General features: G+C 35.0%; 1 protein-coding gene across 1 annotated transcript in view; it reads left to right on the plus strand.

The window, feature by feature from the left end:
- ACSS3 (acyl-CoA synthetase short chain family member 3) overlaps window positions 1-27735 on the plus strand; it is a 172777-nt gene that overhangs the window by 40895 nt on the left and 104147 nt on the right. Inside the window, exons 3-5 of the mRNA XM_023203172.3 lie at window positions 10922-11110; window positions 15088-15222; window positions 19072-19212. Coding sequence (XP_023058940.1) covers window positions 10922-11110; window positions 15088-15222; window positions 19072-19212 — 465 coding nt within the window. The remainder of the gene's footprint in view (window positions 1-10921; window positions 11111-15087; window positions 15223-19071; window positions 19213-27735) is intronic.

The following is a 27735-nucleotide window of genomic DNA, read 5'->3' on the forward strand; positions in this document are numbered from 1 at the left end:
TCCACCATTGGTGGGTATCTAGGTTGACTCTATATCTGCTATTGTGAATAGTGCTGCAATGATGGAACATATAAGTCCATATATATTTTTGGCAGAATGATTTATTTTCTACCAAATATTTATTTTCCTTTGAGTATGTACCCAGTAATAGGGTTGCTGCGTCAAATGGTAGTTCTGTTTTAAGTTGTTTGAGAAATCTCCAAAGTGCTTTCCACAGTGGCTGAGCTAATACACATTCCCACCAACTGTGTGTATGTGTTCCCTTTTCTCCACAGACTTACCAGCACCTGTTGTTTTGGATTTTTTAATAATAGCCATTCTGACTGGTGTGACATGGTATCTCACTGTGGTTTTGATTTGCATCTCTCTAAAGATTAGTTATGTTGAGCACTTCTTAATATATTTATTGGCTTCATGAAATACTGTTTTAAATTGTCTTGATGGTATGTAGTCACGAGGTAAGGCTCCCTTCTGTGTTCTCCTTTCTGTTATCCGGGTTAGGTTTTCTACTTTAACCACACCACTTATCTCTTACCAGTATCCTCACTTCTCCTGCATATTGTTGATCCGTTTCACTTCTGTGGCAAAACTTCAGACCTGGATCAATCCAATTCCTTATTATCTTCATTACTGTATCTGATACATTGAATCCTGTTAAAGAAAAATCACATAACTACAAATATAGATTTAATATAAATTTACAGTCTCCAGTGTCCACTGGGACTTCAATACTGCCTTTTTTTTTTTCTTTTTTTTTTTTTCTTTAGCATTTCTCGAATAAGTTTCTCTTTTACCCTCCAAAGGCTATTTTAAACATTTGGCTTTCCAGCCTCTGTGCCTCAAGCTTAACAGGGTACATTGATTCAAGCCCAGCAATGATTATAAAAATTTATTGTCACCAAACCTGCAGACTTGCCTGTATCCACATCCATTGTTTTCTCTTTCCCTCCTTTTAAAATAGAAACTAATCTTTCTTTGGTCTCTTGGAGCCATTCTATCAATTCTTTTTAGGGCTCTTGTTCTGATAATCTTATTATCTATTTCACTGCTGACTCTTTCTCTTAAAAACATGCATAAATGGGCCGGGTGTGGTGGGTCATCCCTGTAATCCCAGCACTTTGGGAGGACGAGGTGGGCAGATCAGGAGGCCAGGAGATCGCAACCGTCCTGGCTAACATGGTGAAACCCCGTCTCTACTAAAAACACAAAAAATTAGCCGGGCGTGGGGACGAGCGCCTATAGTCCCAGCCACTCGGGAGGCTGAGGCAGGAGAATGGCTTGAACCCAGGAGGCGAGGTTGCAGTGAGCCGAGATCAGGCCACGGCACTCCAACCTGGGCGACAGAGCGAGACTCCGTCTCAATAACTAAACAAAACAAAACAAAACAAACAAACAAACAAAAAAAACCCAAAACAAAACAGAAACCATGTTTCTACTACTAGCTAATTTCTTACCTGTTTTCATTCACTGATTAACTTTGGAAAAATGCCTTTTTAACTTCCTTACCACACACATAACCAATAACAAAAGTCCTGTAAAATATGCTACTGCCTCATTTAGCTAAGGTAATTAATGCTTTCTTCTTATTAATTCCAATAGGTGTTCAATATTTTACTTCCTCTCTTTATCATATCTAACATTTTTGTCCATTCTCTGCCAGTCTTCACTTACTTCTATATACCATTCTGCCCATTTCCTTTCTTTCCTGTGTTCATTTTGTCTAATTATCCTTCTTAAATGCTTCTTTTGACTGTCCCTTCACTACCTGCTTCTAGGTTGCCTTCTCTTTCCATTTTACACATCCCGCCTGGGTGATTACATCTGTGCCAATGGCCTTTTTTGCCACATATGTGATGGCTACTCCCAGTGGCAACGCTGGCTATTCTCAGTTCTGTGTCATTAGCCCACATCTCTCTCCTGATATTGCTGAGTAGGTGTCTATACATGGTTGTTCCACTAACATCTCAAATTTAAACATGTCCAATGTGAATGGCATCACTTTCCAGTCAGTTGCTAAAACCCAAACTGTGGCCCCATTCTTAATGTTTCTCAAATAAATTTATTTATTTTTACCCCATTACGTAATAATCGAGTTTATGCAATAATCATTAAATTATTGATTATAGTTTATACCATAATCATTACATTTTAAGAATTTGGAAAGCACTTACTTTTAAAGAGGATAAACATTTTTCAGTTATTACACATTGTTTTTCGGGTTAGTCTAAACTTGATGGGCATAACAAGGCTTTGCATCATATCTGATGTTATTTCTTCATACCTTTCCAGTTAATCTCATGACCTCTTCATCCTGAATGTCTTCTCTCTCTAAACTAAACTGCCTTCACTTTTTCAGCCAAATGGCACATGCTGTGATGATTAGAGATATTGGCAGAAACTCTCCAGTGAGTAAAAGCAGGAGGAAGTTACAATTACCCAATTATTAATGTCTAGAGTGGAGAGATGTTAAAATGGTAAAAAGTGGAGGCAATCCTTAATTATTCTTTGTCTATGTATTTTCTTTCCTTTTTATTGCATGCACCCTAGACCTGTTGTGTGTTAATGACAGGCATCAATTACATTTTCCATTCTTTAAGACCTTGAGCTTCTCCTTGATGTAGAATTATTTTCTCTGTCCACAATGGCCTGATTGTTACATAGAAATACTGTTTTATAATTAACAAAATATTCTTTACAAGATGTGATGAATTCTGATGATTTTCTTTTAAATTTTAACATAAGTATTAAAGAAATGGAAGACAATATTCCTTATCAAGACTGTGAGCCCATATACATAGGGAAATACAGGATTTAACTAATTTTCTGTGAAATTATAATCTGAAAATCACAATAGTCTTGAAAGCAAAAAGATTATTGAAATACTGGTTATTTTGAGCTTGAACTAAAGGGATTAAATAATTATCTATTTCACTTTGCTTGTGAATACATAGTCTGAAAATGACTAAATATTGATTGAAACTCATGTGTAAAGAAACTGGTAATGAGAAAAATGATAATTGAGTAATGGTATTTACTCTTTCATTTGGAGAAAATTATCCGAGAAGAAATGTGCTAGTAAATGTTTTCTAGACCACTGACAGATAACTATTTTGAATATAATATAGCATTTTGTAATTTTTCTTGGAAAATTTAATAGAATGCCATTCTTAAATATAAAATAAATATTCCTCTGTGTTTTAGATAAATAATAATACATTTTACTTGTAAACGAAAATGTGATTTTTCATCTTTAAAAGAAAGATCTTTCTTTTTAAAATAACATCTCTAACTTTCCTGGTTTTAAGAGACATATCTCAAAATAAATTGACTTAGCATAGTATCATCTTAAACGAAAATTAGTTCAATGCTGTATCTAATAAATTGTAACTGTCTAAAATGATACATTTCTAGAACATTCTTATGTTATATGAAAATATTTATATTCCTGAAAATTCTCTTTCCACAGGTATTTACCTGGATACATAGTTAATGCATGGACAAAAGAATAAGTTATTCATTATAGTTACAATTTCAATCTTTTCAAAGGCTGCCTGTATGTGTACAAGTAAAACAAACAAAAATGTGTATGATTAATGTAATATATTTAAGAGTAAGGTGCAGGTATTTTATATAACTCTTTCTATGAAAATTATACATATTCTCAAGAACAATTCATTTATCCATACTTTTAGTAATCTGTTTCCTCAGATATTATAGTTGGTTTTTAAATTAGTTTTATTTTTTGTTACTGTTTAGACCAGGGTTTGCAATGTAACATTGTGGCATTTTGAAAATATGCATTCCCTTGTCTACTTTTTCATACAGTTTTCTTTGATGTGGTTTTGAAGTTGCCCGTGATCACTGCATTTTTACTACAATTTGGAAACTAGAACTATCTTTTTTTGTACAAGCGTGATTTTTCTTAGGTGAGCACACTTGCTATTTGTGAAGCAAGTGCTAATTTGTTCTGTAGAACATAGCTTTTGGCCAGTTTTGACTAATCTTTATATTTGAGATATGAGCATTTGATCACAAAATTACACTACCCCAAAGACTGTTTTTGAAAGATTTTCCAGAATGATAACAAATTTTTTTTATTAATTTAGTTTTCGTTATTCATACCAATATGTTTTCATTTTATAACTGAAATTTAAAGCTTTTACTTCTATCTGATGCATTATATATTATATTTATGTTATATATAAACCAAATATATGTGTACACCATTTTACAATATATAAATTTCAGTTGTTACATTTTCTTTACAATTATTATTACTATATGTGATTTTTTTTTTCCAGACTCCAAATTTCTTTGGTTTAAGGACCAACCATTTCCTTCTCATGTTTGTATCTGTAGACTTGACCTCAGTGTAGGACATACAGCAGATACTACATAAATTGAACCAATGACAGGATGTTTATGTGTTAAAATGGCTTTAAATTAGTACCAAAATGATTCATATAAATTCTAGTGGGAAGAGTCACACATTGTTATATCTAAATAAATACGTTTATTTCATTTCCTCTAGGTTTCCTTCACAGCCCAGTTATTCACACATTGGCAGTGTAGTATCCTCATGCTAGCTGGCCTTGCTCCCCTGGGATCTCTATTGCCCTTGATGTCAGACTGAAAATCAGTTTTACTGGTCTATCCTTGTATAAAACCATCAAGTTATTGACAAATTAAAAAACAAGTTTAAGAAGGTGCAAAGATGAATGTGAATTGGGTGAATGGCACATGGTTAACTTTTCGTCAGTTGAAAAACTATTTATTATAAACAACCTACATTAACATATTTTCCCTTTTGCTAATAATAGAAATCATAACTCTACACTCAGACATTTATGGTAGGATAAGAATATGTCATTTGCTAAAAATAATACCGGTTTTTTTCCTTGATAATTTTCCACCCGAAGTTGATAAAAACTAGGTGAACCCTGAAAGAGCAGTATCAAATGCCTTCTGTTTTGTAGTTCCAATAATACTTTGAGTGATTATGAACTCGTATGTTTTCTCATACATATTCTCGTACATATATATTTAGATTTACAAATTATAATGGAAAATTTTACCAGAGTGACATTTAGCCCTGAAAACTACTGGAAAAGAAAATTGTACTATTGATTCTGTAAACCTTTTGTCTGTAGACCAAGTCTGGTGTGGTTATCAGGTTATCAAAACACTGAGGAGTAGCTGAAACAAGCAAGGCCAAATAGACTCCAGCTAGTGGTTACATGGGCTTGGTGCAGCCTAATTTGACTAAAAATTGTTTTCAGGGCAGTGGTTGACAACTCAGATGCCTACAGAAGTGGGTGGATGGGAGAAATGTCAATTGTCAGTATATATCACACTTTCTGTATGGTTAGGGAAATGTGATGTAAGCATATAACATAAAATAAACAAGAAGTAAAAAAATATATTTTGAACTCAGAATGAAAAAAAATGTAACCTGTATGATAAATGCCCCCTGGGAATAGCCAGTTCTATGGCAAACCACTAGGCTGATCATCTGGTTCAATTGATTGCTGTTATTCAAGAACACAGGCCTGGTGCTGCTAGACTTTACAATTTTTCTAGAGAAACTGGAGATTTGTATGTGAAACCTACTAAATTTAATATGCTGGTTCATTTTCTTAAAATGTGATATGGCTCCAACTTAAACACATCTTGGTCACATTTGGCTGTGATCTACCATTTTGAGATCTTTGTTTCACACAAGGGAATTTTTTTTATTATTATTATTATACTTTAAATTCTAGGGTACATGTGCACAGCATGCAGGTTTGTTACATATGTATACATGTGCCATGTTGGTGTGCTGTACCCATTAACTCATCATTTACATTATGTATTTCTCTTAATGCTATCCCTCCCCACTCCCCAACCCCACAACAGGCCCCAGTGTGTGATGTTCCCTGCCCTGTGTCCAAGTATCCTCGTTGTTTAGTTCCCACCTATGAGTGAGAACATGCGGTGTTTGGTTTTCTGTCCTTGTGATATTTTGCTCAGATTGATGATTTCCAGCTTCATCCATGTCCCTACAAAGGACATGAACTCATCCTTTTCATGGCTGCATAGTATTCCATGGTGTATGTGTGCCACATTTTCTTAATCCAATCTATTATTGATGGACATTTGGGTTGGTTCTAAGTCTTTGCTATTATGAATAGTGCCACCATAAACATATGTGTGCAGGTGTCTTTATGGTAGCATGATTTATAATCCTTTGGGTATATACCCAGTAATGGTATGCCTGGGTCAAATGGTATTTCTAGTTCTAGATCCTTGAGGAATTGTCACACTGTCTTCCACAATAGTTGAACTAGTTTACACTCCCACCAGCAGTGGAAAACTGTTCCTATTTCTCCACTCCTCTCCAGCACCTGTTGTTTCCTGACTTTTTAATGATCGCCATTCTAACTGGTGTGAGGTAGTATCTCATTGTGGTTTTGATTTGCATTTCTCTGATGGCTAGTGGTGATGAGCATTTTTTCATGTGTCTGTTGGCTGCATAAATGTCTTCTTTTGAGAAGTGTCTGTTCATATCTTTTGCCCATTTTTTCATGGGGTTGTTTGATTTTTTTCTTGTCAATTTGTTTAAGTTCTTTGTAAATTCTGGATATTAGCCCTTGGTCAGATGCGTATTTTGCAAAAATTTTCTCTCATTCTGTAGGTTGCCCATTCACTCTGATGGTAGTTTCTTTTAATGTGCAGCAGCTCTTTAGTTTAATTAGATCCCATTTGTCTATTTTGGCTTTTGTTGTCATTGCTTTTGGTGTTTTAGTCATGAAGTCCTTGCCCATGCCTTTGTCCTGAATGGTATTGCCTAGGTTTTCTTCTAGGATTTTTATGGTTTTAGGTCTAACATTTAAGTCTTTAATCCATCTTGAATTAATTTTTGTATAAGGTGTAAAGAAGGGATGCAGTTTCAGCTTTCTACATATAGCTAGCCAGTTTTTCCAGCTCCATTTATTAAATAGGGAATCCTTTCCCCATTTCTTGTTTTTGTCAAGTTTGTCAAAGATCAGATGGTTGTAGATGTGTGGTGTTGTTTCTGAGGCCTCTGTTCTGTTCAACTGGTCTATATCTCTGTTTTGGTACCAGTACCATGCTGTTTTGGTTACTGTAGCCTTGTAGTATAGTTTGAAGTCAGGTAGCATGATGCCTCCAGCTTTGTTATTTTGGCTTAGGATTGCCTTAGCAATGCAGGCTCTTTTTTGGTTCCATCTGAACTTTAAAGTAGTTTTTCCCAATTCTGTGAAGAAAGTCATTGGTAGCTTGATTGAGATGGCATTGAATCTATAAATTACCTTTGGCAGTATGGCCATTTTCACAATATTCATTCTTTCTATCCATGAGGATGGAGTGTTCTTCCATGTGTTTGTGTCCTCTTTTATTTCACTGAGCAGTGGTTTGTAGTACTCGTGAAGAGGTCCTTAACATTCCTTGGAAGTTGGATTCCTAGGTATTTTATTCTTTTTGAAGCAATTGTGAATGGAAATTAATTTGTGATTTGGCTCTCTGTTTGTCTGTTATTGGTGTATAGGAATGCCTCTGATTTTTTGCACATTGATTTTGTATCCTGAGACTGCTGAAGTTGCTTATCAGCTTAAGGAGATTTGGTGCTGAGACAATGGGGTTTTCTAAATATACAATCATGTCATCTGCAAACAGGGACAATTTGACTTACTCTTTTTCTAACTGAATACCCTTTATTTCTTTCTCCTGCCTGATTGCTCTGGCCAGAACTTTCAACACTATGATGAATAGGAGTGGTGAGAGAAGGCATCCCTGTCTTGTGCCAGTTTTCAAAGGGAATCCTTCCAGTTTTTGCCCATTCAGTATGATATTGGCTTTGGATTTGTCATGAATAGCTCTTATTATTTTGAGATACATCCCATCAATACCTAGTTTATTGAGAGTTTTTAGTGTGAAGGGCTGTTGAATTGTGTCAAAGGCCTTTTCTGCATCTATTGAGATAATCGTGTGGTTTTTGTCTTTGTTTCTGTTTATGTGATGGATTATGTTTATTGATTTGCACATGTTGAACCGGCCTTGCATCCCAGGGATGAAGCCAACTTGATCGTGGTGAATATGCTTTTTGATGTGCTGCTGGATTCAGTTTGCCAATATTTTACTGAGGATTTTTGCATCGATATTCTTCAGGAATATTGGTCTAAAATTCTCTTTTTTTGTTGTGTCTCTGCCAGGCTTTGGTATCAGGTTGATGCTGGCCTCATAAAATCAGTTAGGGAAGATTCCCTCTTTTTCTATCAATTGGAATAGTTTCAGAAGGAATGGTACCAGCTCGTTTTTGTACCTCTGGTAGAATTTGGCTGTGAATCTGTCGGGTCCTGAACTTTTTTTGGTTGGTAGGCTATTAATTATTGCCTCAATTTGAGAGCCTGTTATTGGTCCATTCAGGGATTCAGCTTCTTCGTGGTTTAGTCTTGGGAGGGTGTATGTGTCCAGGAATTTATCCATTTTGTCTAAATTTTCTAGTTTATTTGCATAGACGTGTTTATGGTATTCTCTGATGGTAGTTTGCATTTCTGCGGGGTTGGTGGTGATATCCCCTTTATCGTTTTTTATTGCATCTATTTGATTCTTCTCTCTTTTCTTCTTTATTAGTCTTTCTAGCAGTCTATTTTGTTGATCTTTTCAAAACACCAGTTCCTAGATTCATTGATTTTTTTGAAGGATTTTTTTTGTGTCTCTATCTCCTTCAGTTCTGCTCTGATCTTAGTTATTTTTTAATCTCATTTCTTTCAGAGGACAGAAAATTTGTGGGTATCTTCCATTAACACTGTAAAGTGAGACTGGATTATAAATTTACTGAATTATTGGTAGTACGGACCTTGCTTGAATGTCGTTTTTATTCAATAACTGGCATAATGTAAGATGCTGAAGTCACAGCTTTGGATAAGACTAGCTCTTCTCCTTGGTCTCTCTCAGTGTGGTACCTTAAATGATGTACCCAGTAATGTGATCACAAAGCATGGTCACTTTCTGCAGGGGTTGAACACTGAGATGTTTGGATATAACTTTCCAGTTTTTGTCTTGTTTTTTGAATTCCATATAGAATTCAAGTTCATGATTTTTATTACTTTAGTGTATCTTTCTCATAACCTTCTGCTAGCATCTTTGAAGTTCCTGAAACATAGCACTCAATTATAGAGTTTGCAATATAAAGTAGAATAAAACACTAAAATAGTTTTTTTTTTTAATTTTGCTTTTACTTTATTTCACCAGAGACCTTAACCTTGACCACACCTTTCCCCATCTATACAGAGTAAGTGAATAAAGAGAAAAGAGAAAAATGGCCAGGATTCAGAATTCTTTAAACTTGTTCAGAAAGTAGGAGAGACAAAAATGAAAGGAACCATAAATAGCCATGTGGCCTAATTTCTTCTCCCAAGCCTCCTCTGTTCATTGTGTTGGGCAGTCACATTCAAAGTCAAGCCATGGTCCTTCTAATTGCCCACCACGCCCATACAGGCCCTTTACTCCCCTGACCTGATTGACACCTGTCTTGTCACTTGTTTCTTCTCCAGGCCCATGGTTTCCTTGCTGTTCCTTGATTGCATCACATATGATCTCCTTTACCTCTTACATGTTTGTACTTCACTGATTTTCTCTTTGCCTAAAATAGTACACTCATAGATATCCACTTTTTTCCAACCTTCTACATGTCTTACTAAACTTGTTGCTTTCTTAGTGAGGTCCCAGTGAGAATTGCATCCACTCCTTCCCCTGCACTCCAAATCCTCTTTACTCTGCTCTACTTCCCTCCCCCATATGAATGAAGATTTTTTACCATAATTGGTAATTTACTTATTTCTTGTGTTTATTGCTTATTGTAAGTATTTTCTCCGCTAAAGTATAAGTATTTGGAGGGTAGAGATTATTGTATTATCTTGTTTACTTATCTGAAGTATCTGAAAACAGTATCTGACATACAATAGATACTTTATATATATATATTAAGTAAAAGAATGTTGAGCTACTTATTCGTTAAGGTCTGGGGGTGCTTCCCACAGCCCTCTATAATTGCCAATGAGAAGGATTCTTGAAAGAATTTCTATCATGTGTGGGCTTATGATCTGTTTTGTCTTTATTGCTAGAAAGTACAAAAACATGTTACAGGGAAAAGCAAAAAAAACTGTGTACATTTCATCCAAATACAGAGGGAAGTCAGTTTGTATAAGTAATTAGTGTAAAAAAACTATAAAGGTGTAGAAAGAGCAAAGAATATGAGGTCAGAAGACCTGTGATTGTGTCCTGTTACAGCATTTGCTAGTTCTCTGACCTTGGTTAGCTGTTTACCTTAGCTAATAGCTGTTTACTAGAGCTTATAAGCTCTGAACCTTATTACCTTATCTTTAGATGTAAATAATAATTTAGTAGAATTTGTCTTATTTGCTTTATTAGTGTTTAATGATATGTTTTCTTTATTAATGTATACTTGTTTTCTTTAACAGTTACCCAACATCTATCTAAATTTGTAATTATTTTGTTTTTCTCTTCACCTGACATATTCACCTTTTGCAGTACATAGGCTCTACAGGGGCAATTCTGTGTCTTTTATTTATCAGTGTTGTGTTCCCAACTCTTACATACCATATCTGGTATATAATAGTTGCTCAGTAAAAATGTTGTGACATGAATGGTTAAGCAATGTTAAGTCGTAAAATGTATGTGACATAATAATGGTAAGTTGGTTTATAATCAATGATTATAATACAATTGTTATTACTATCACCATCTAAAGCATTATCATCATCATCAAACACGTGTTACTCAGGCTCCTTTAATCTACTGCCAAGTGGCTGATCATCTTCTAGTATTACTACCTTAAGTTAGAAGTTTAGTGAAATAATACAAAAAACACTTTACTGATCTAATGGTCTTGGTATAGGTCTCCAAGCTGGCTGGTGTCTTCGTCAAGCATGGCATCAAAAAAGGTGACACTGTCGTTATCTACATGCCCATGATCCCACAGGCAATGTATGCCATGCTGGCATGTGCAAGGATAGGTGCCATCCACAGTCTCATATTTGGAGGATTTGCTTCCAAAGAACTAAGCAATCGCATTGATCATGTAAAGGTAAATGCTTTATTTTGGGAAATCATATTTATCTGTGGATGAATCATCTGAGAATGATCTATAGCTGTTAGATCCTCCCTTCAAATAGGATGGTTGATATATACTTTTTCTAGAAATCATTATATTAAATATCAAAAAGACACCTACATGCATACATTTATTACAGCTTAATTTACAATTTCAAAGATATGGAATCAACCTAAGTGATCACCAACTGAAGAGTGGATAAAGAAAATGTGAGATACACACACACACACACACACACACACACACACCACGGAATACTTCTCAGCCATAAGAAAGAATAAAGTAATATCTTTTGTAGCAAATTGGATGGAACTGGAGACCATTACCCTAAGTGAAACAACTCAGGAACAGAAAACCAAATACTTCATGTTCTCACAGTTAAGTGGGAGCTAAGCTATGTGTATGCAAAGACGTATAGAGTGGTATAATGGACATTGGAAACCCAGAAAGGGGAAGAGTAGAAGGGGGATGAGGGATGAAAAACTACCTGTTGGATACAATGTACACTATTTGGGTGACAGGTACCCTAAAAGCCCAGACTTCAAGCTATTTAAATAAATATATAAATAAAATGTTTTTTATTTCACATACATCTGTTAATCACACATTTGTTTTAAAGTCAGTTCTATGTGAAAGACATCTTGCTGGGTGCCTTGGGGAATATAAACTATAAGAGAACGTGTATGCTTTCCAACTTAGCTTGTCGTATATTTGGGTGTATAAGACATAGAAGAAAAGGACTAATAACTAATTTGTTCATTCAACATATATTTTATTAAGCTCCCACTATGTTTCTGATACTGTCTTTGCAACTGGATAATAAATAACACTTATCAAATGGATGGGACATATAACTAGTTTTACAACCCATATACTTCCAGGAAGTATATATGTTTGCATGGGGTACAAAAATAACAATTTAGTGAGTCTGTTGTGAGATATCATTGAGCTATTTAATCTTAAACAGCACAGTGTCTGATATATAGTACTCATTTAAAAAATGTTAACTATTATTAATCTGTTAATTTAGTGTAGGAGTTAGAAAAAATTTTAACTGTAATTGACCAGATAGTAAATATTTTAGGCAGTATGGATGACACGATCTCTATTGTACCTACTCACCTTTGCTGTTGTAGCACAAAAGCAGCCTTAGACAACACGTACACGATAGGTGTGTATTTGTCAATAATATTTTACAGAAACAGGCTTTGTGCTGGGTTTGGCTCACAACCATAGTTTGCAGACCCCTGATTTAGAAGAAGGAACATTTTCTTTCAGTTGGGGTGGCCAAAGAAAGCTTCCTGAAGGAGGTGAGATTCGAGTTAGATCTTGGCTAAGATTCAGCTAGTTGAAGAGAATGACATATTAGGATCCAAAAAGGCAGAAAAAGAATGTGAGTCAAGTAGTAGAGACAGGAAATGGTAAAATTCATTTGGAAGGACAGTAAGTAGACCAATACGACTAAAAGGTGAGAGACGGTGAGCTTGCAAAGGCAGGTTTTGTCTGAACTGGATTCTGTTAACGAGTAAAAGTTTTTGAACAGGCGAGTGTCATGTTTGAAGCAATGTTAAGAAGAGGAAGATCTGGCAGTATGTGAGTAGGAGTGAAGCTGGAAGCTGTAAGAAAAACCTTTGATAGGTGGTCTGTTTGTAAAACAGTGGGCAATATGAAGGGGAAAAAGGACTCTGGGAAGATTCAGGAAGGAAGCTCTCTATCAGAGTAAGAGATGGTTGACCTTTAGAATTTTAGAAGCCCAAGATGAGACATTCTTAACGGGAAGAGAGGTAATATATACTGAAGCCCCCCTAAGTGCTAGGTATAGAGTGAGGCTTTGCATATCTCACTTTATTTTGTAATAGGTTAGTTATTAAAGCAAGAAAGTTGATTTGTGGACAAACTATCTGGGTCCTTTTTATCATTTTTTTTTCTTCTTTTTAAACATGTTGAGTTAATGCCTATGAAGAAAATCTAGAGAAAAAATATCAGTCACTGACCTGCAAATGAAACTTTAAAAAATTTTGATAAGATATAGGGAAATTACAATGTGTAAAAAAAATAAGGATTTACAAAACTTATGGTATACCACTTAAGGAATTTTCATCCATCACACACACACACACACACACACACACACACACACACACCCCTAAGACTCCTTTTTTAAGGGGTTTCTGCAATAAATGCTTTTATAGACAAGGCAATTGGGCAGGTCAAATGTAAGGAGAGAAGATGGAGATAGAGATGTATATCTGAGATAGTTGGGTAAAATTAGTGTGTAGTTGAAATTAGGAATGATTTTGATGTCATGATCTTCAGATAAATAGGCTAAAGAAAAGGTTTTATTTTTATAGAAGAAGATGGAAATGATGTATTCTAACAAGTCAGTCTAGACTCAATAAAATCTCCAGTAAGACTCTTAATAGAAATGTGAAAGGAATTTTTTTTTCAGAGGAGGAGTCTAATTTTGACTTTATTAAATTATTCAAGCTTTTATCCAATGCTCCTAATCTGATATGTAGCTTGCTTTTGTTTATTCAGAATTCTAATTTTAAGGAATGCTATCTAGAGCTATTTTTGTGTGTATTACAGATATTAAAATGTGAATTATTTTCAAATGTCTGACCTTTAAAAATATAATAAAAGGAAACAAGACTTTTTGCTTTTTTTTTTTTTCTGTTTTTTTTCTGTTTCTTTCTTTTTTTTTTTTTTCTGTTTTATTAAGGCAACTTGATATGGTGGAAAGAGGTTCTGCAACCAGACAGAACTGGCCTTCCTTCTGCCCTCACCACTTGTAACCTGGGGCAAACTATGTAATTGCACTGAGCCTCAGTTCCATGAATATTAAATTATATTCAAAAAGCAGACAATACTATATATGCATATATTTAGCACAGTATAAACCTTTCCTAGATGAAATGTATTATAACTAGAAATCAGAATTCAGGAATACATGCAATATCTTGGGTCAATTATCTGCCTTCTGAATAATTTATTATCTGTCTCTTTTGCTTTGGATTTCTTGGTGAAGAAACAATAGAATTAAAAATATGAGGACTTATTTTTCTGCAAATTAATGAGTTCCACAAATGTTTGCTGAAAGCTCATGACATGCCAAGCACTGTGCTAGGTATAGGACACACAAAAATAAATGGCATTCAAACTTGGTCTTATAGAGCTTACTGTGCAGTAGTAGAGATATATGAACACTGACTAAAGCTGAACATTTGAGGCATGTCCAGAATATACTGAAGAAGAGAGATTAACATAAGCTGTGGTTCCCAACAGGGATACATTTTGCCTACACCTGTGTTTGTCTTGAAGAATGACTTAGCAAATTGCCAGGTAAAGAGTACAAAGTGATCTTAAGGACAGGTGCAGGTCTAGGCTTTGTGGGGCTTGAAACTTTAATCATTTGGGAGCCTTTTTAAGAAAATAATATAATGTAATATTTGGTGAACATGAATATATATTTAGAATTAGAAAAAATATTACAAATTATTGGAGATTTGCATCTTTTTCTGCTGCAGTCTCTTTAGGCATTTAGAAGAGAAATATATAGAAAACCTGTGAAATGCTACTACAACCTCAGCAGCAGTCAGCTCTTACTGGGGCCTTTGCAAGTAAGGGGCCTCAAGATTTGCATTGTACTAGTTCATGGCAAATCCACCTGGCTTAATGAATTATTTGAAAGGGATTTATACATTTCATACATATGAGTCAAAAACATCATTGAGTATGCAGTTTTGAACAGGTAAGTGAGATTTATGTAGAAGTGGTTAAGTCTATAACAATTACAAATGGTTTATTCATTTTCGTACCATTCAGTAGAAAACAGAATCATTCAGATATTTCTTTAGAAATGTTAAATTGCCAGTCTGCAACTAAAATATTGTGATTACCCTAATTAACATTGTTAAAGCTTTCTCTCCATTATTATTTTTTAATCGTAGCCCAAGGTGGTTGTTACAGCATCATTTGGCATTGAACCTGGAAGGAGGGTAGAGTACGTACCACTTGTAGAAGAAGCGATAAAAATAGGACAACACAAACCAGACAAAATTCTCATTTATAATCGTCCAAATATGGTAATCTGAATATTGAATTTGGTTCTTGCTTATGTTAATATGCTAAGAATGATTTTAGTTTTTACCATTTAAAAGATACACTTGATTTATAAGCTATTAAGTATACTGCTGAATGTCATTGTTATTTCTAAAAAAATATGAATAAGACCTACTGACTTCATGAAAATCTAGCTTAAAACCAAAAGACTGAAACACAGAAACATGTATGAGATTAATGAATTGGATTCTATGTATACTGCTATTTTTTTTTTTTTTTTTGAGACGGAGTCTTGCTCTGTCGCCCAGGCTGGAGTGCAGTGGCCGGATCTCAGCTCACTGCAAGCTCCGCCTCCCGGATTTACACCATTCTCCTGCCTCAGCCTCCCAAGTAGCTGGGACTACAGGCGCCCGCCACCTCGCCCAGCTAGTTTTTTGTATTTTTTAGTAGAGACGGGGTTTCACCGTGTTAGCCAGGATGGTCTCGATCTCCTGACCTCGTGATCCACCCGTCTCGGCCTCCCAAAGTGCTGGGATTACAGGCTTGAGCCACCGCGCCCGGCCTGTTGTGTTTTTAATTAGCTCGGATTATATTAACAATAATAATAACAACAAACACGTTGACTGCTTACCGTATGATTTTTAAGACATTCTACTAATGAATATATTTTTTAATCTTCCTGGTAACTCTATTAACTTGATGATAATATTATTACTATTTTAATAGAGGAGGACTCCAGTGAACACGGAGATAAAGTAACTTGCCCGGTTTGAAAGCTCCAGAGTGGAGATTTGAAAGTATGCACTCTGACTGTATGCTTAATCCTTCAGCTCTCTGGACTCTTGGAGTGGTGTGACTAATTTGAATGCAAAAATCTTCTTAAAATTTAGAAAAGTATTTAGGCCAGAAATAAAACTATACTCAGGAAAACAAAACATGAATATTCTAAGTAGATACATTATTCTGCGATCCATGAAGGAAGGGAGAACAGTGTAATATACCAATGAATACAATTTACGGTATTTTTTTCTGTAACTTTTAACTGATGATCACCTTATTTCTTAACCCAAGCAAATCTTTAGCTATTTATGATGACACCAACTTGGGTTTCTAGCAGATTAAGTTTTTTTTTTTTTTTTTTTTTTTGCAGAAGTGAAATTGCAAGACTTAAAGAATCATGTGCAATTTGTAGAACTCTTGACAAGTTTTATTTGAAAATACTTAAATTACAAGATATGAGAACAAAGTGTTAAAAATACGTCATTTTGATTACCACCAAGCAATTCCCATTACCACATTAAATTCCTGTGTAAAGTTTTAGTAGTCTGTGGTTCATGAACTGCTGCACTTAATGGTTTTAATGTTCTTATGATCTTGAAGAAGAATTTTAAGTTTCTTTCAGAAGACCTCAAACACTTTTTTTAAAAAAGCTTCTTTGCTGTTTAAATCAGGTAATGCAAAATCAGCAATATAGAAGGCCTTGGGTAAGAACAGTTTAGAGGAATGGCAGGAACACACACACAGTGTGTGCATATGTGAGTATATGTGTGCTGTTCACATTAATATGTACTTTGTACAGAACTTATGATGTACTAAGTTCTAGGCCCAATGCTAAGAACTTCCAAATATTTTTTTCTTATTTAATTCTAACAAACCAATGAAATAGATGTTACTAGCCTTATTTTAGAGATAAAGAAACTGAGTAATGGAGAGGTCATAGCCCAAAGTCACGGCTAATAAGTGGCAGAACCAGGATTTAAACTCCAATTTAATGACTTGTAACCAACAAGATATATATTTCTTTCACTATAAACAGATTGCATATGGAGGATATCAATGTTCCTTATTCAGTTTTTTCTAATGCAAGTCTCTTCTCTTTTCTTCTTAATAGAGATTAACTGCCTGCTCCCCTCCAGTAACTAGCTTACTTTCTCAGCTTCTCTCTTTTTCTGCAGGCCCTTTCCTCTATTGTGATATAGATGAGGGCTGTAGAAATCTCTTGTTCTTTCTAGTAGACCTGCTGTTTAGGCAGTAACTAAGCCCAGTGGAATGGCTGTGCTTTGAATTTAGAGAGACAAAAAGGCTCCGCGGTGTGTCTTATTAACCGGGATTGCATTTTTGTAAGAGGAGGTAAAAACTTGGCTGCCACACCTAAGCTTCAGGCAAGCAATGATGGAATCAAAGGATATTGCACCCCAACACTCTCCCAATACTGCCTTTTAAGAATTATAAGAATTAGGAAAGACATCTATAGAAGTAAATGCATATATGTGAAAATGTTTTGTTTTCTCTCTTTGTCAGATCTCCTTTGCATGTACCTCTGTTTCTTAGCCTGAAGAATAATCATTTATTGAAGTCCTAATTTCATTAGAGGCCCATAAAAATTATCAACCCTGTAATTATTGTTGTGATCACTCAATTGATGTTTTTATTTTGCAGTGTGATGATTTTTATAGATCTCTGTGTTGTCAAAAGTTTGATAATTTTCAATTAGTTGCTTTTATCCATTGTATAAAAAGAAATGGAAACATATGATTTGGTCATAATCAACTATTTTATTTATCTAAATGGCAGAGCCAGTACCTATCAGAGTGGGGCTGGAGAAAGCAGTTTGGCCTGAAACTTCAACTTGATAAAGGGTCTTCGATTCAGCTATCAATGTGTTAGCTACAAATGTGTTTATTCATACAGGCATCATATTTGTGATATTATCTTGGAGTATTAATTGGTAAATGTACCTATTTAAATATATGAACAGTTTTTACCACCATGATTAATGAATTAAGCAACCTAGAAAATGGAAGTGTCTTTTCTAAATTTTTCAATCTTTGGGCTTATCTCAGGAATCACTTTAATGAAATGGTTAAACATATCTCTAGATAGTAGATCTCATTAACTTTCATTGAGTGTTGTATAACTTTGCTTGTGCTTATGCTAACATGTTTGCCAATTATAAACTTCCTGATGTGTGATCTTGAGCTCAGCTAACATCTAAGAAAGAAACCAGATTTTAATGGGCATTAACTCTACTTAAATAGCTGTAATTCCCCATCAGAGTAACTTTTCCATCAGCCACTTCCCTGCTTTTCACCCATCTGGCCATTTTATTGTCACTGTTTTTAAAGAAGTCTATTTAATTTCTTTAAAGATGTATCTGTTTAACTCATGACTCTATTATCACAAAGTTTACAACACAGAGCCTGGTTCTTGAAACAAAAAAAAGGAAAAAAATATTTCTCCCACAATAATGAATGATCTAGAAGGAGGAAAATTTGGATCGTATTTTGGATATATCACAGACTCTGATTAAATTTCAATACTGGATTTTAGTGTTCAAAAAGCAATAGTAGAATTCTTCCCTACTCCTGAAGAAGAATTAATATTTTCTTATTTGGAAAGGTAGCTGTGGTATTACTCCTAAAGGCCATTGTATGAAGAGAAATTTATTAGCTTAGTTGACACATCATTGTAAAGATGATAAATGCAAAGTAAAAGAAATAGGCTATGGAAAATAAAAATTAGTTTATAAAGTCATTAGTGCATCTATAAAAACATGAAACCTTGTTAATTAAGCTATGAGTGTTGATGGAAACATTACTATATTATACTGAATTTCTGAAGGATATCTCTAGATTTAAATGAAACATGTTTTTTTGTCAGTTTAGTTGAAGTGAATATAAAACCTTTGGACTTTTTATAAACATTTATGTTGAGTTATGAACTTGAGCATTTTAGTCATAAATCTGATGTTTAGTGCCATTATAGGCTTAGATTTTCAGTCAGATGCTCAGACTTACATAGATTTAGCTACTTTTTGTTATCTTGATTTAATCTCCTTATTACGGTACATACTCTTTATTTTTCCTGTGTAGGAGGCGGTTCCTTTGGCTCCAGGTCGTGACCTTGACTGGGATGAAGAGATGGCAAAAGCCCAATCACATGACTGTGTTCCTGTTCTTTCAGAACACCCACTGTACGTTCTTTACACATCTGGCACAACAGGTTTACCTAAGGTACTCACTCTCTTAGGGATAACTATCTATAGCAGCAGATTTACTTTGCACCAAGAATGTTTGATCACTGACTGGAAATGTTTGCAGACTTTGCTTTGAAGTTTAGAGAGTTACTTCATTTGCTTTTATTTTTTCTCCTGTGCCCAGTCTGGAGTGCAGTGGCGTGATCTCACCTGACACAGTTACTTTATATCTTAAAGAGATTTTGTGCCTAGTGCTAAATATAAAAACATTTATTATTTAACATCGAATATTTTGCTCTCATTTCTTCCAGAATTGTCTCAAATGCTAGAAATATACAATTGCTTTAGTAGATGTTTGATTGAATATCAGTTGGTTTAATAACATTATATAAAAATATATTTTAAATAAGATATTTTTATTCTTTTAAATTGAGGTATAAGTTTCATGCAGTATAGAATTGATTTTTTGATCTAGAGGAATTCAATTCTTTATTATGAATGTGATTTTGAGAATTGACCTAGGCAATTTGAACAGAGGCAATTTATCCAAAGTATTGAACTATTTGATTTACAGCATGGAAGACACTCAAGGATTTTTAAATCTGTTCACCATGAAACGTGTTTTTACAAAGCAAAGTTGAAAGCATCAATATTCATTTAATGTGTCAAATATCAAAAAATACCACTTTTGCCTGGTATCTCCAAATAACACTGTTTCTTCATAGACCCTTATAAAGGATAACTGTGTAATTTTCCTTACTCATCTTTATTAGGTGGTTTAATATTCATTGAATTGTAGAATTTTAGTAGGAGAAAGGACTTTCGTAATCATTCTTATCCTTGAGGACAGTGACTTCTTTATTACCGTTAGATTACTGTAGCATCAGTGTTCTGAAAACTTCATCTCTTAATCATCTTAAAATAGTGGTTCTATTTGATTAGTTGGCTTTTTAAAAGGAAATTTAAGATGTTCTATGTAAGCCTTGCTTGTGAAAAGGAACACTTTTTGTAGGGGAATATATTCTCTCTGAGGACACAGGTCACGTTTTGGTATATTTTGGTCTACCATTGCTCTTTCTATGTAGTTGGTGCTCAATAAATTTTTGTTGAAATCATACATAGATGCACACACATGAAGATATTTGTTTCATTGTAGAATTGAAGCCTTATGATTTTGTTACAACTCGAGTGACTTGAAAAATATTTCTGCATATTGGAGATTGGAAGATTTATTTATTGAAGCATGCCAAATAATCTGCTGGACATAATTCTCAACCTCCACTTTTTCCGATTCTGCCTTGCACACTAGCCACCTGGAGTCCAGCTGAACATTTGGCTATAAAATAAAAGGGAACTCAGAAAAGTTATGATCTAATATAAAAGTATCAACATGAGAGAAAACTCCTGACCTTGAAAACACAGTATAACTTAATTTTAAAAAATTTAGTTTCTTAAAACCTGAAGAAATCTTATAAAAACATTTGTGCTACCTCAGGACTTTAAGTCACTGAAATTCACTGTGACCTGGAGTAGGATCTCATGGGATGGGCAGAAGAAAAGCTTTTCAGAAATTAAAAGCTGACTTGCCAGTGTAGTAGAAATAAAATAAAAGCAATACACAGAGTATTAGATTGAAAAGTGATTCCAAATAAGGAAGGACCCTAGCTACCCGCTCTGTCACCCAGGCTGGCTCACTGCAAGCTCCACCTCCCAGGTTCATGCCATTCTCCTGCCTCAGCCTCTCCAGCAGCTGGGACTACCGGCACTCGCCACCATGTCCGGCTAATTTTTTGTATTTTTAGTAGAGACGGGGTTTCACTGTGTTAGCCAGGATGGTCATGATCTACTGACCTTGTGATACACCCACCTTGGCCTCCCAAAGTGCTGGGATTACAGGCGTGAGCCACTGCGCCTGGCGCAGGTTTTCTCTGAGAGGTTCTTTTCTGGATTGCTTTCAGTGCCTAAATGGAAGATCCTTTGATATTTCTGTCATCTTCATTTTCCTCCAGATGTACCATCCTGAAGACAATCTATTTCAATAAATTTGAGAGGGCTTGAATTGTGTGGAGATTTCTGCACCCACATTGAATTTGACTCAACTTAATGTGTTTGTATGGAGTGCTCATCCTGTGCTAGAACAGATACAACTATGAGTAAAGTACAGTCCTTCTAGTCTAGTGGGATTGAACCAGGTATGAACACAGGTGATGCAAGATAGAAAGTGATCATTTAGTTGGGAAGATAGGTGACTACACACAGTGGAGACAAAGAGATTAGTTTTCAGGCTGTTTAATTAGTTTGGGAGTTTACATAGGACAGCCTACCTAATAGGGAGGAATCAGATTTGGTTCAAAGTTAGAAGTCTAAGACTTTGAATGTGAGAACATATGAGGGTACTTTTGAATATTCATTGAAATAGAATCAGAAGGATGATTTGAGGCTAGGGAAACTAAAAGTCTTTAACATGCTGAGCATGTTGTGTCTTCAGGACATTTAACACGAAGATGCCCAGTCAAGAGTTGGTAGTGGAAGTCTCAGCCCAAGAGTTACACATATGCGGTTGGAGATAGACCCTTGTAGGTTATTGGGGTACAGGACTGGTGACTAAATTGTGTGAGTGACTGGGCTTTGCAGAGTTAACACATACAGAATGGCAAAAGAAGGTAGTTACCTCTTTAGGTCTCTCTTCCCTCCAGTGGACTTTAGAATTGAAATTGTTTTAAATTTTACATAACCAACAGACCTTTATGGCACTTATTTTAACCTATCTTATACATATTAGTTTTTATGACACTTATTTTAACCTATCTTATACATATTAGTTTTTATTAATTTACTCTTTTAACAATGAATGTCCTCTGAGGTCTTAGAATATACATTTTCCTTTTTGGATCCACTGTAGCACTAACATTAAAATTTGACCCATGTAGAGCCTCAGAATATTTGTTGAATGATCTCTTACTTCTCTAGTAAGTCAGCTTCTTGGACACCTCCTTATTCATACCATTCTCATTTCATTTTTCATAGGTATAATCAGGATTAATAGTACCTAAAATCTTAATGTTGGGATCCACAGAATGTAAGTATAGGAAAAATAAACACACATGCATTAATGAAGCATTTAGATATAAATATGATGTCATCATATTGTTTGTTTCCTCAATTCCTGATCTTCATGAGGAAAAATAATGTTGTGAGCTCATAAAAAAAACTCTTCTGCCTAAAAATGCTTGTTTCTCAAATATAAAACACACATAAGGCAGTCTGCTCTTTGGTTAGAATTTGTAGATATATTTAGGGCATATTTGCATATCGGCATTTGCCAACCCTGGAGTTGTCAGGCTGCTGTATGACAGGTTAATCTGTTAGCTGCTGTAAATATTCCAGCAACCACATCTGAGCTTCTTTGCATACATTTCTGTTTTGTTGTGGGTTTCTATTCTGTTTGGTTTGGGTGCCTATCTTTGAGATAGTTCAAAGCACTACATAATAAAAGAATCCCTCATCTGGATGAGATGTCCTTTCAAGTAGGGGAGATTTAGTGATCATAATATGCATCTTATTCAGTTTGATATCATAAAGGGATTGTGATAATGAAAAAAAAAAAGAAAGAAGAAAAGTTCAGTGTCAAAAGAAAACAAGGGGAAAGAAATCAAAAGGAAAAGATTGAAAAGAAAGCATGACAAGAAAGTGGTAGATAAGACCTTTTGTCCTGATGTGGACTTACAAAATTTATGTAAGTTTATTCCTGTTTAAGTGACTTAATACTATTTCCTGACCTAGGGAAAAAAAAAAAAAAAAAAAAAAAAAAAAAGGAGAATGAAAGTCAAATAAAAAAGAGCAGTGACCTTTTTTGTTTAATCTGTGGTACGCTCTTGCAGTTAAAGTGCTGAACTGGTTGCACCTTTGCCCCTTAGCTCACAGTCGTTCAGATCGACAAAAAATTATACAACTGCCAAAATATCCTCCATGGACATAGCTTCAGAATCATCTGAAAACCTGTATCAAGGTATTTCATGTTTGATGAAATATCCCAAATGGAAACATTTTATGCCTTCTAAGAAGATTCAAGGTTCACTAAATTCTACAAGTGTCAAGGGTTTCTACTGAACAAAGAGTATTTGTTAACATAATTGTATTGTTCACATGGATTTATACACTCAACTGTTCATTCATTTAGACAGTCAACAAATGTATTAAATGCCTATTCTACCCCAGACACTGTGCTTAAGATACAAAGGTGTTGTGCTCAAAATGGTGGAGAAGGCACAGCACCAGGTGGGGATATCAGTTCTCTGATGAGATCTGCAGGCCCTGAGGCCTGTGAAAGAGGACCTGAAAGATATTTGACACAAATAATAGGATGGGGTGAAAGTTCCCAGAAGAGGTGGTATTTTTGCAACGTCTTGAAGTACTCCTGGTGAAGACGTTAGAGTTCATCAGGTTTAGAAAAGGGGTGGAGGCTTACTCTAGAAATAGGGGGTGCCATCTGTCAAACCATGACCAAAACAAGGTTTAGTGCTGATGTGTTAGATTTTTTAAACAATCAGAACGATTCATTTTTTTCTCTGACACCTGCCATCATTTGGTGATGGGTTTCTTTTCTTTCCTTCAAGTAAAATTTATTTTCCCCCTCTATTGTTTCGTGTCAGGCTGAATTGGTACACACACACACACACATACAAACAAACACACAGATATATATACATACATATATGTAAGGATATAAATATGTACACATGAATGTATACATGCATATATTTACATGTGTATATGTGATTAAATAGACATTTTACAGATGTAAATATATATATATATTTGCCTTGTATGATTCTTTTTACAAAATAAATTATAGAAGGACTTAATGTAGGAAATAGGAAGTTTTGTCATGTACTCTAAACTTTTCTCAGTATTTTGGGATGTGCCTCTCAGATATTCAAAGATCATTTAAAAAAAAAAAAAAAAGCTTACATTTTTACAATGAAGAATCCCAAATTCTTAATCTTACCACACATTTCAGGCTTCCCTCCTCTTCTACAACACCTGTTGTTGCAATTGTATTTTTCTTTCTCAAGTTGTGGCAACCAAAACTGCAGACAACATTTATACTAACATGTTTTCTGTTTTACTTTAATGGCCCCATTTATGGCAGTCTTTGACTTTACTTGTCTTCAAAAGTAGCTCAGTAAGCTGGAAATTATAAAGAACTATCTGTGATAACTTTGTGGTACCATTTCTGAGAAACTAATATTCAGCCTTTACTTTTACTTGCACTGATTGAATTTTTTAAACACCATGAACATTACATTTGTGCCCCCATCCCAAAAGAGAGCACTTTCATATTGCTTCCGGTCCTATTTCTGAGATAGGATTCACTTTCATGTCTTTATTCAGGGCGCAGAGTGCTAGTCCCATCTGGATATTTTTCAAGTTCCCCAGACATCTTTAAGAATTATGACTGATCCTACCAAAAGATCAGAACAGCATATTGGCAGGTTACAGGGTATTTATGAGAATATACTAGATCATCTAATGACTTTACTTTTAAGGTAAGTAGAATATAAATACATAGAGAGGCCGGGCGCGGTGCATCATGCCTGTAATCCCAGCACTTTGGGAAGCTGAGGAGGGCAGATCACAAGGTCTGGGGATCGAGACCATCCTGGCTAGCACAGTGAAACCCTGTCTCTACTAAAAAAATAAAAATAAAAATAAAAATTAGCTCAGCATGGTGGCATGCCTCTATAGTCCCAGCTACTTGGGAGGCTGAGGCAGGAGAATTGTTTGAACCTGGGAGGCGGAGGTTGCAGTGAGCAAGATCACGCCACTGCACTCCAGCCTGGGTGACAGAGCAAGACTCCATCTCAAAGGAAAAAAAAAAGCATGTATAGAAGGTAATAATAAATAATAGAGATTCAAAAGACTAAAATAAAGAAGGTTTGTGTTTTAGAGGTAAGCATTGGTGTTGAGTATTTTTACTTCATATTGAGATCTACTGTAAAAGTGATATTTTTAGTTTCCAACAAAATTTGCTTAGTTATAGTATAATGATTTGTTTTCTGGAGCATAATTTATGTGTTTTCAGAGGCTGAATGGTGTTTCTCTTTTGCATTTTAATTATCATTACCTGGATAATGTGATTATAAACAGGAAACAAAAATGCTTTATCATCTTATTTTTGTCACAAATTAATATTTATGCTAAAGAACTTCTCTTGAAATGTAACCTTTGTGTTTTTTGTGCTTTCAAACCTCTTATAAAAGGTGAACCTGGAGAATATGAAACTATGTGTTTCTTTAGTCTGCACCATATCAAATACCCAGAAATTTGAAACTGTATTATCTGAGCATTTGGGAGGCAAGACCAAATTGCAGATCTAGAGTCTAGATTAATAAATGGTAAAAGGATGCTTGATTAAAATTTGTATACTCATTCTTTAAAAAATAAAAGTAAGTGGGCATCAATGACTAATGAAAAACATAAATTATGGCTCTTCTCACTCCTTCAGCTTCATTTTAATTGTTTTAAATGAGAATCTTTGATGGCAACCTCTAATTATTTTGACATTTATGCCTTTTGACTGATAGGAGCACAGGGTAAAATGTAAAGCAATAATTGCTAGAACTAAGGAAATAATATTGTTAATGAGATATTAAATTTTAGCCCTTACAACTTCAAATGCTTTTTCATACATGGTCTCATTTTTAAGTCTCTTTTTTTGGTCGGATGGGTTTAAGTATTCACTAATTTATAGACAAAGTAACATTGGTAAATGTGGTTTGAAGAAGTACTCATCTGAGAGGTAAATAGAAATCTGACAACTTATCCTTTACGTTTATCTTTCAGGTTTTACAATTGAATTACTGGCCGGGCGCGGTGGCTCAAGCCTGTAATCCCAGCACTTCGGGAGGCCGAGACGGGCGGATCACGAGGTCAGGAGATCGAGACCATCCTGGCTAACACGGTGAAACCCCGTCTCTACTAAAAATACAAAAACTCGCTGGGCGAGGTGGCGGGCGCCTGTAGTCTCAGCTACTCGGGAGGCTGAGGCAGGAGAATGGCGTAAACCCGGGAGGCGGAGCTTGCAGTGAGCTGAGATCCGGCCACTGCACTCCAGTCCCGGCGACAGAGCAAGACTCCGCCTCAAAAAAAAAAAAAAAAAAAAAAAAAAGAATTGAATTACTACTCAGTTATGTCTTCCCTCGCCTTTTATTTCTTGTCATCATTTCTAGTCAATGCATCTTACCCTCTGTACCATATGGTCTAAACATTCACCTAGTTATAATAATATTTACAGTTACTGATAAAAATGAGTTCTAAATGCAGGGACATGTAGGATGGAGAGAAAATTTTAAAACATTTTTAAGTGAAATTATTACTGACATTAAGTATCACCATCTCTCATAACACATGGACAGCATATTATCTACAAAAAAACTACTTTTTCTAGCCTGTAAAATGAATAGTTTTTATAAAGTGTTTGCAGTTTGATTAATATCAGATTCAATCAATTTGTTGAGACATAGGAAAAGATCTTCTCAACAGAACAAACTAGCAAAGTGCATGGGAGATAGGATAGGATACAGTGGGAAAATAACTGTTTTGTTTACATGGGAAAGTGCATGTGTAAAACCTACTGGCATGAGGCTTAGAATGTCTAATGTTCCCATGGAGATCAAGAGGGCCAGCTGCATGCTAACCATGTCATACAACCTAGAAAATAGCTCTCAAATACCAACAAAGTTGCATCGGATATTTGCTAAGAGACCAGATGTTGTTACTGGTGAATAAAATAATGTTCCACAGCATGATACCTATGTTTTATTAGTGGCACCTGAGGAGAGGAGCAATTTTAGTAACTAATGGAAAGTCAATTTCTGTTTCATTTTCCTGAGTTGTGTATGTGTGTTAAGGTGCAGAGCTATGCCAAAAAGCATAATTAATAGCACAGTTATTGATTAGATCCATGTTTGCCCTTTCATAAAAAACACTTTTTTGTTTTGCATAGAGCACTTATAATTGTTGTGCTAAAAGATGCTTCAAAATACATGTGAGTGGAATATACCTTCCATCTCTCAGCAGGTGTTCACCTACTCATTCTGAGTATTCACTCGGTTATGTCTTACTGAGCCAATGACAATTAACGTTTTTTTAAAACAATACATGAACTTAATTATTAAATTTACTATTAGTTCTTATTTATGGTGACCTTTGTATCCAGTGTTCAAATATTAGTCTTGTATTGAGGTTGAATATGTTCCCAGTGTGGGGGAAAACTACTTGAAACTGATTTGTGAAAACTGTGCTACAATGATATAACAATCCCTACGTTTGCCCAAAATGCAATATAAGACAAATCTTTTAATCTAAATTCAATTCACTGGGATTCATCCCTACGAGTTCTAGAGTTCATAATGAAAGAATTGCTCAGCTTTAAAGTGTGCTTGCATGCTCCTCAGTGAAGCGTTGCAATGAGATTCCAGTTACATGATGACTTTGTTTCCTCTAAGCAGCTATTATTATTTAATCATCTTAAGAAACAGAGGTCCTTATGTTAGTC

This window comes from Piliocolobus tephrosceles, chromosome 10, assembly GCF_002776525.5.
Source record: "Piliocolobus tephrosceles isolate RC106 chromosome 10, ASM277652v3, whole genome shotgun sequence".
Classification (NCBI taxonomy): domain Eukaryota; kingdom Metazoa; phylum Chordata; class Mammalia; order Primates; family Cercopithecidae; genus Piliocolobus; species Piliocolobus tephrosceles.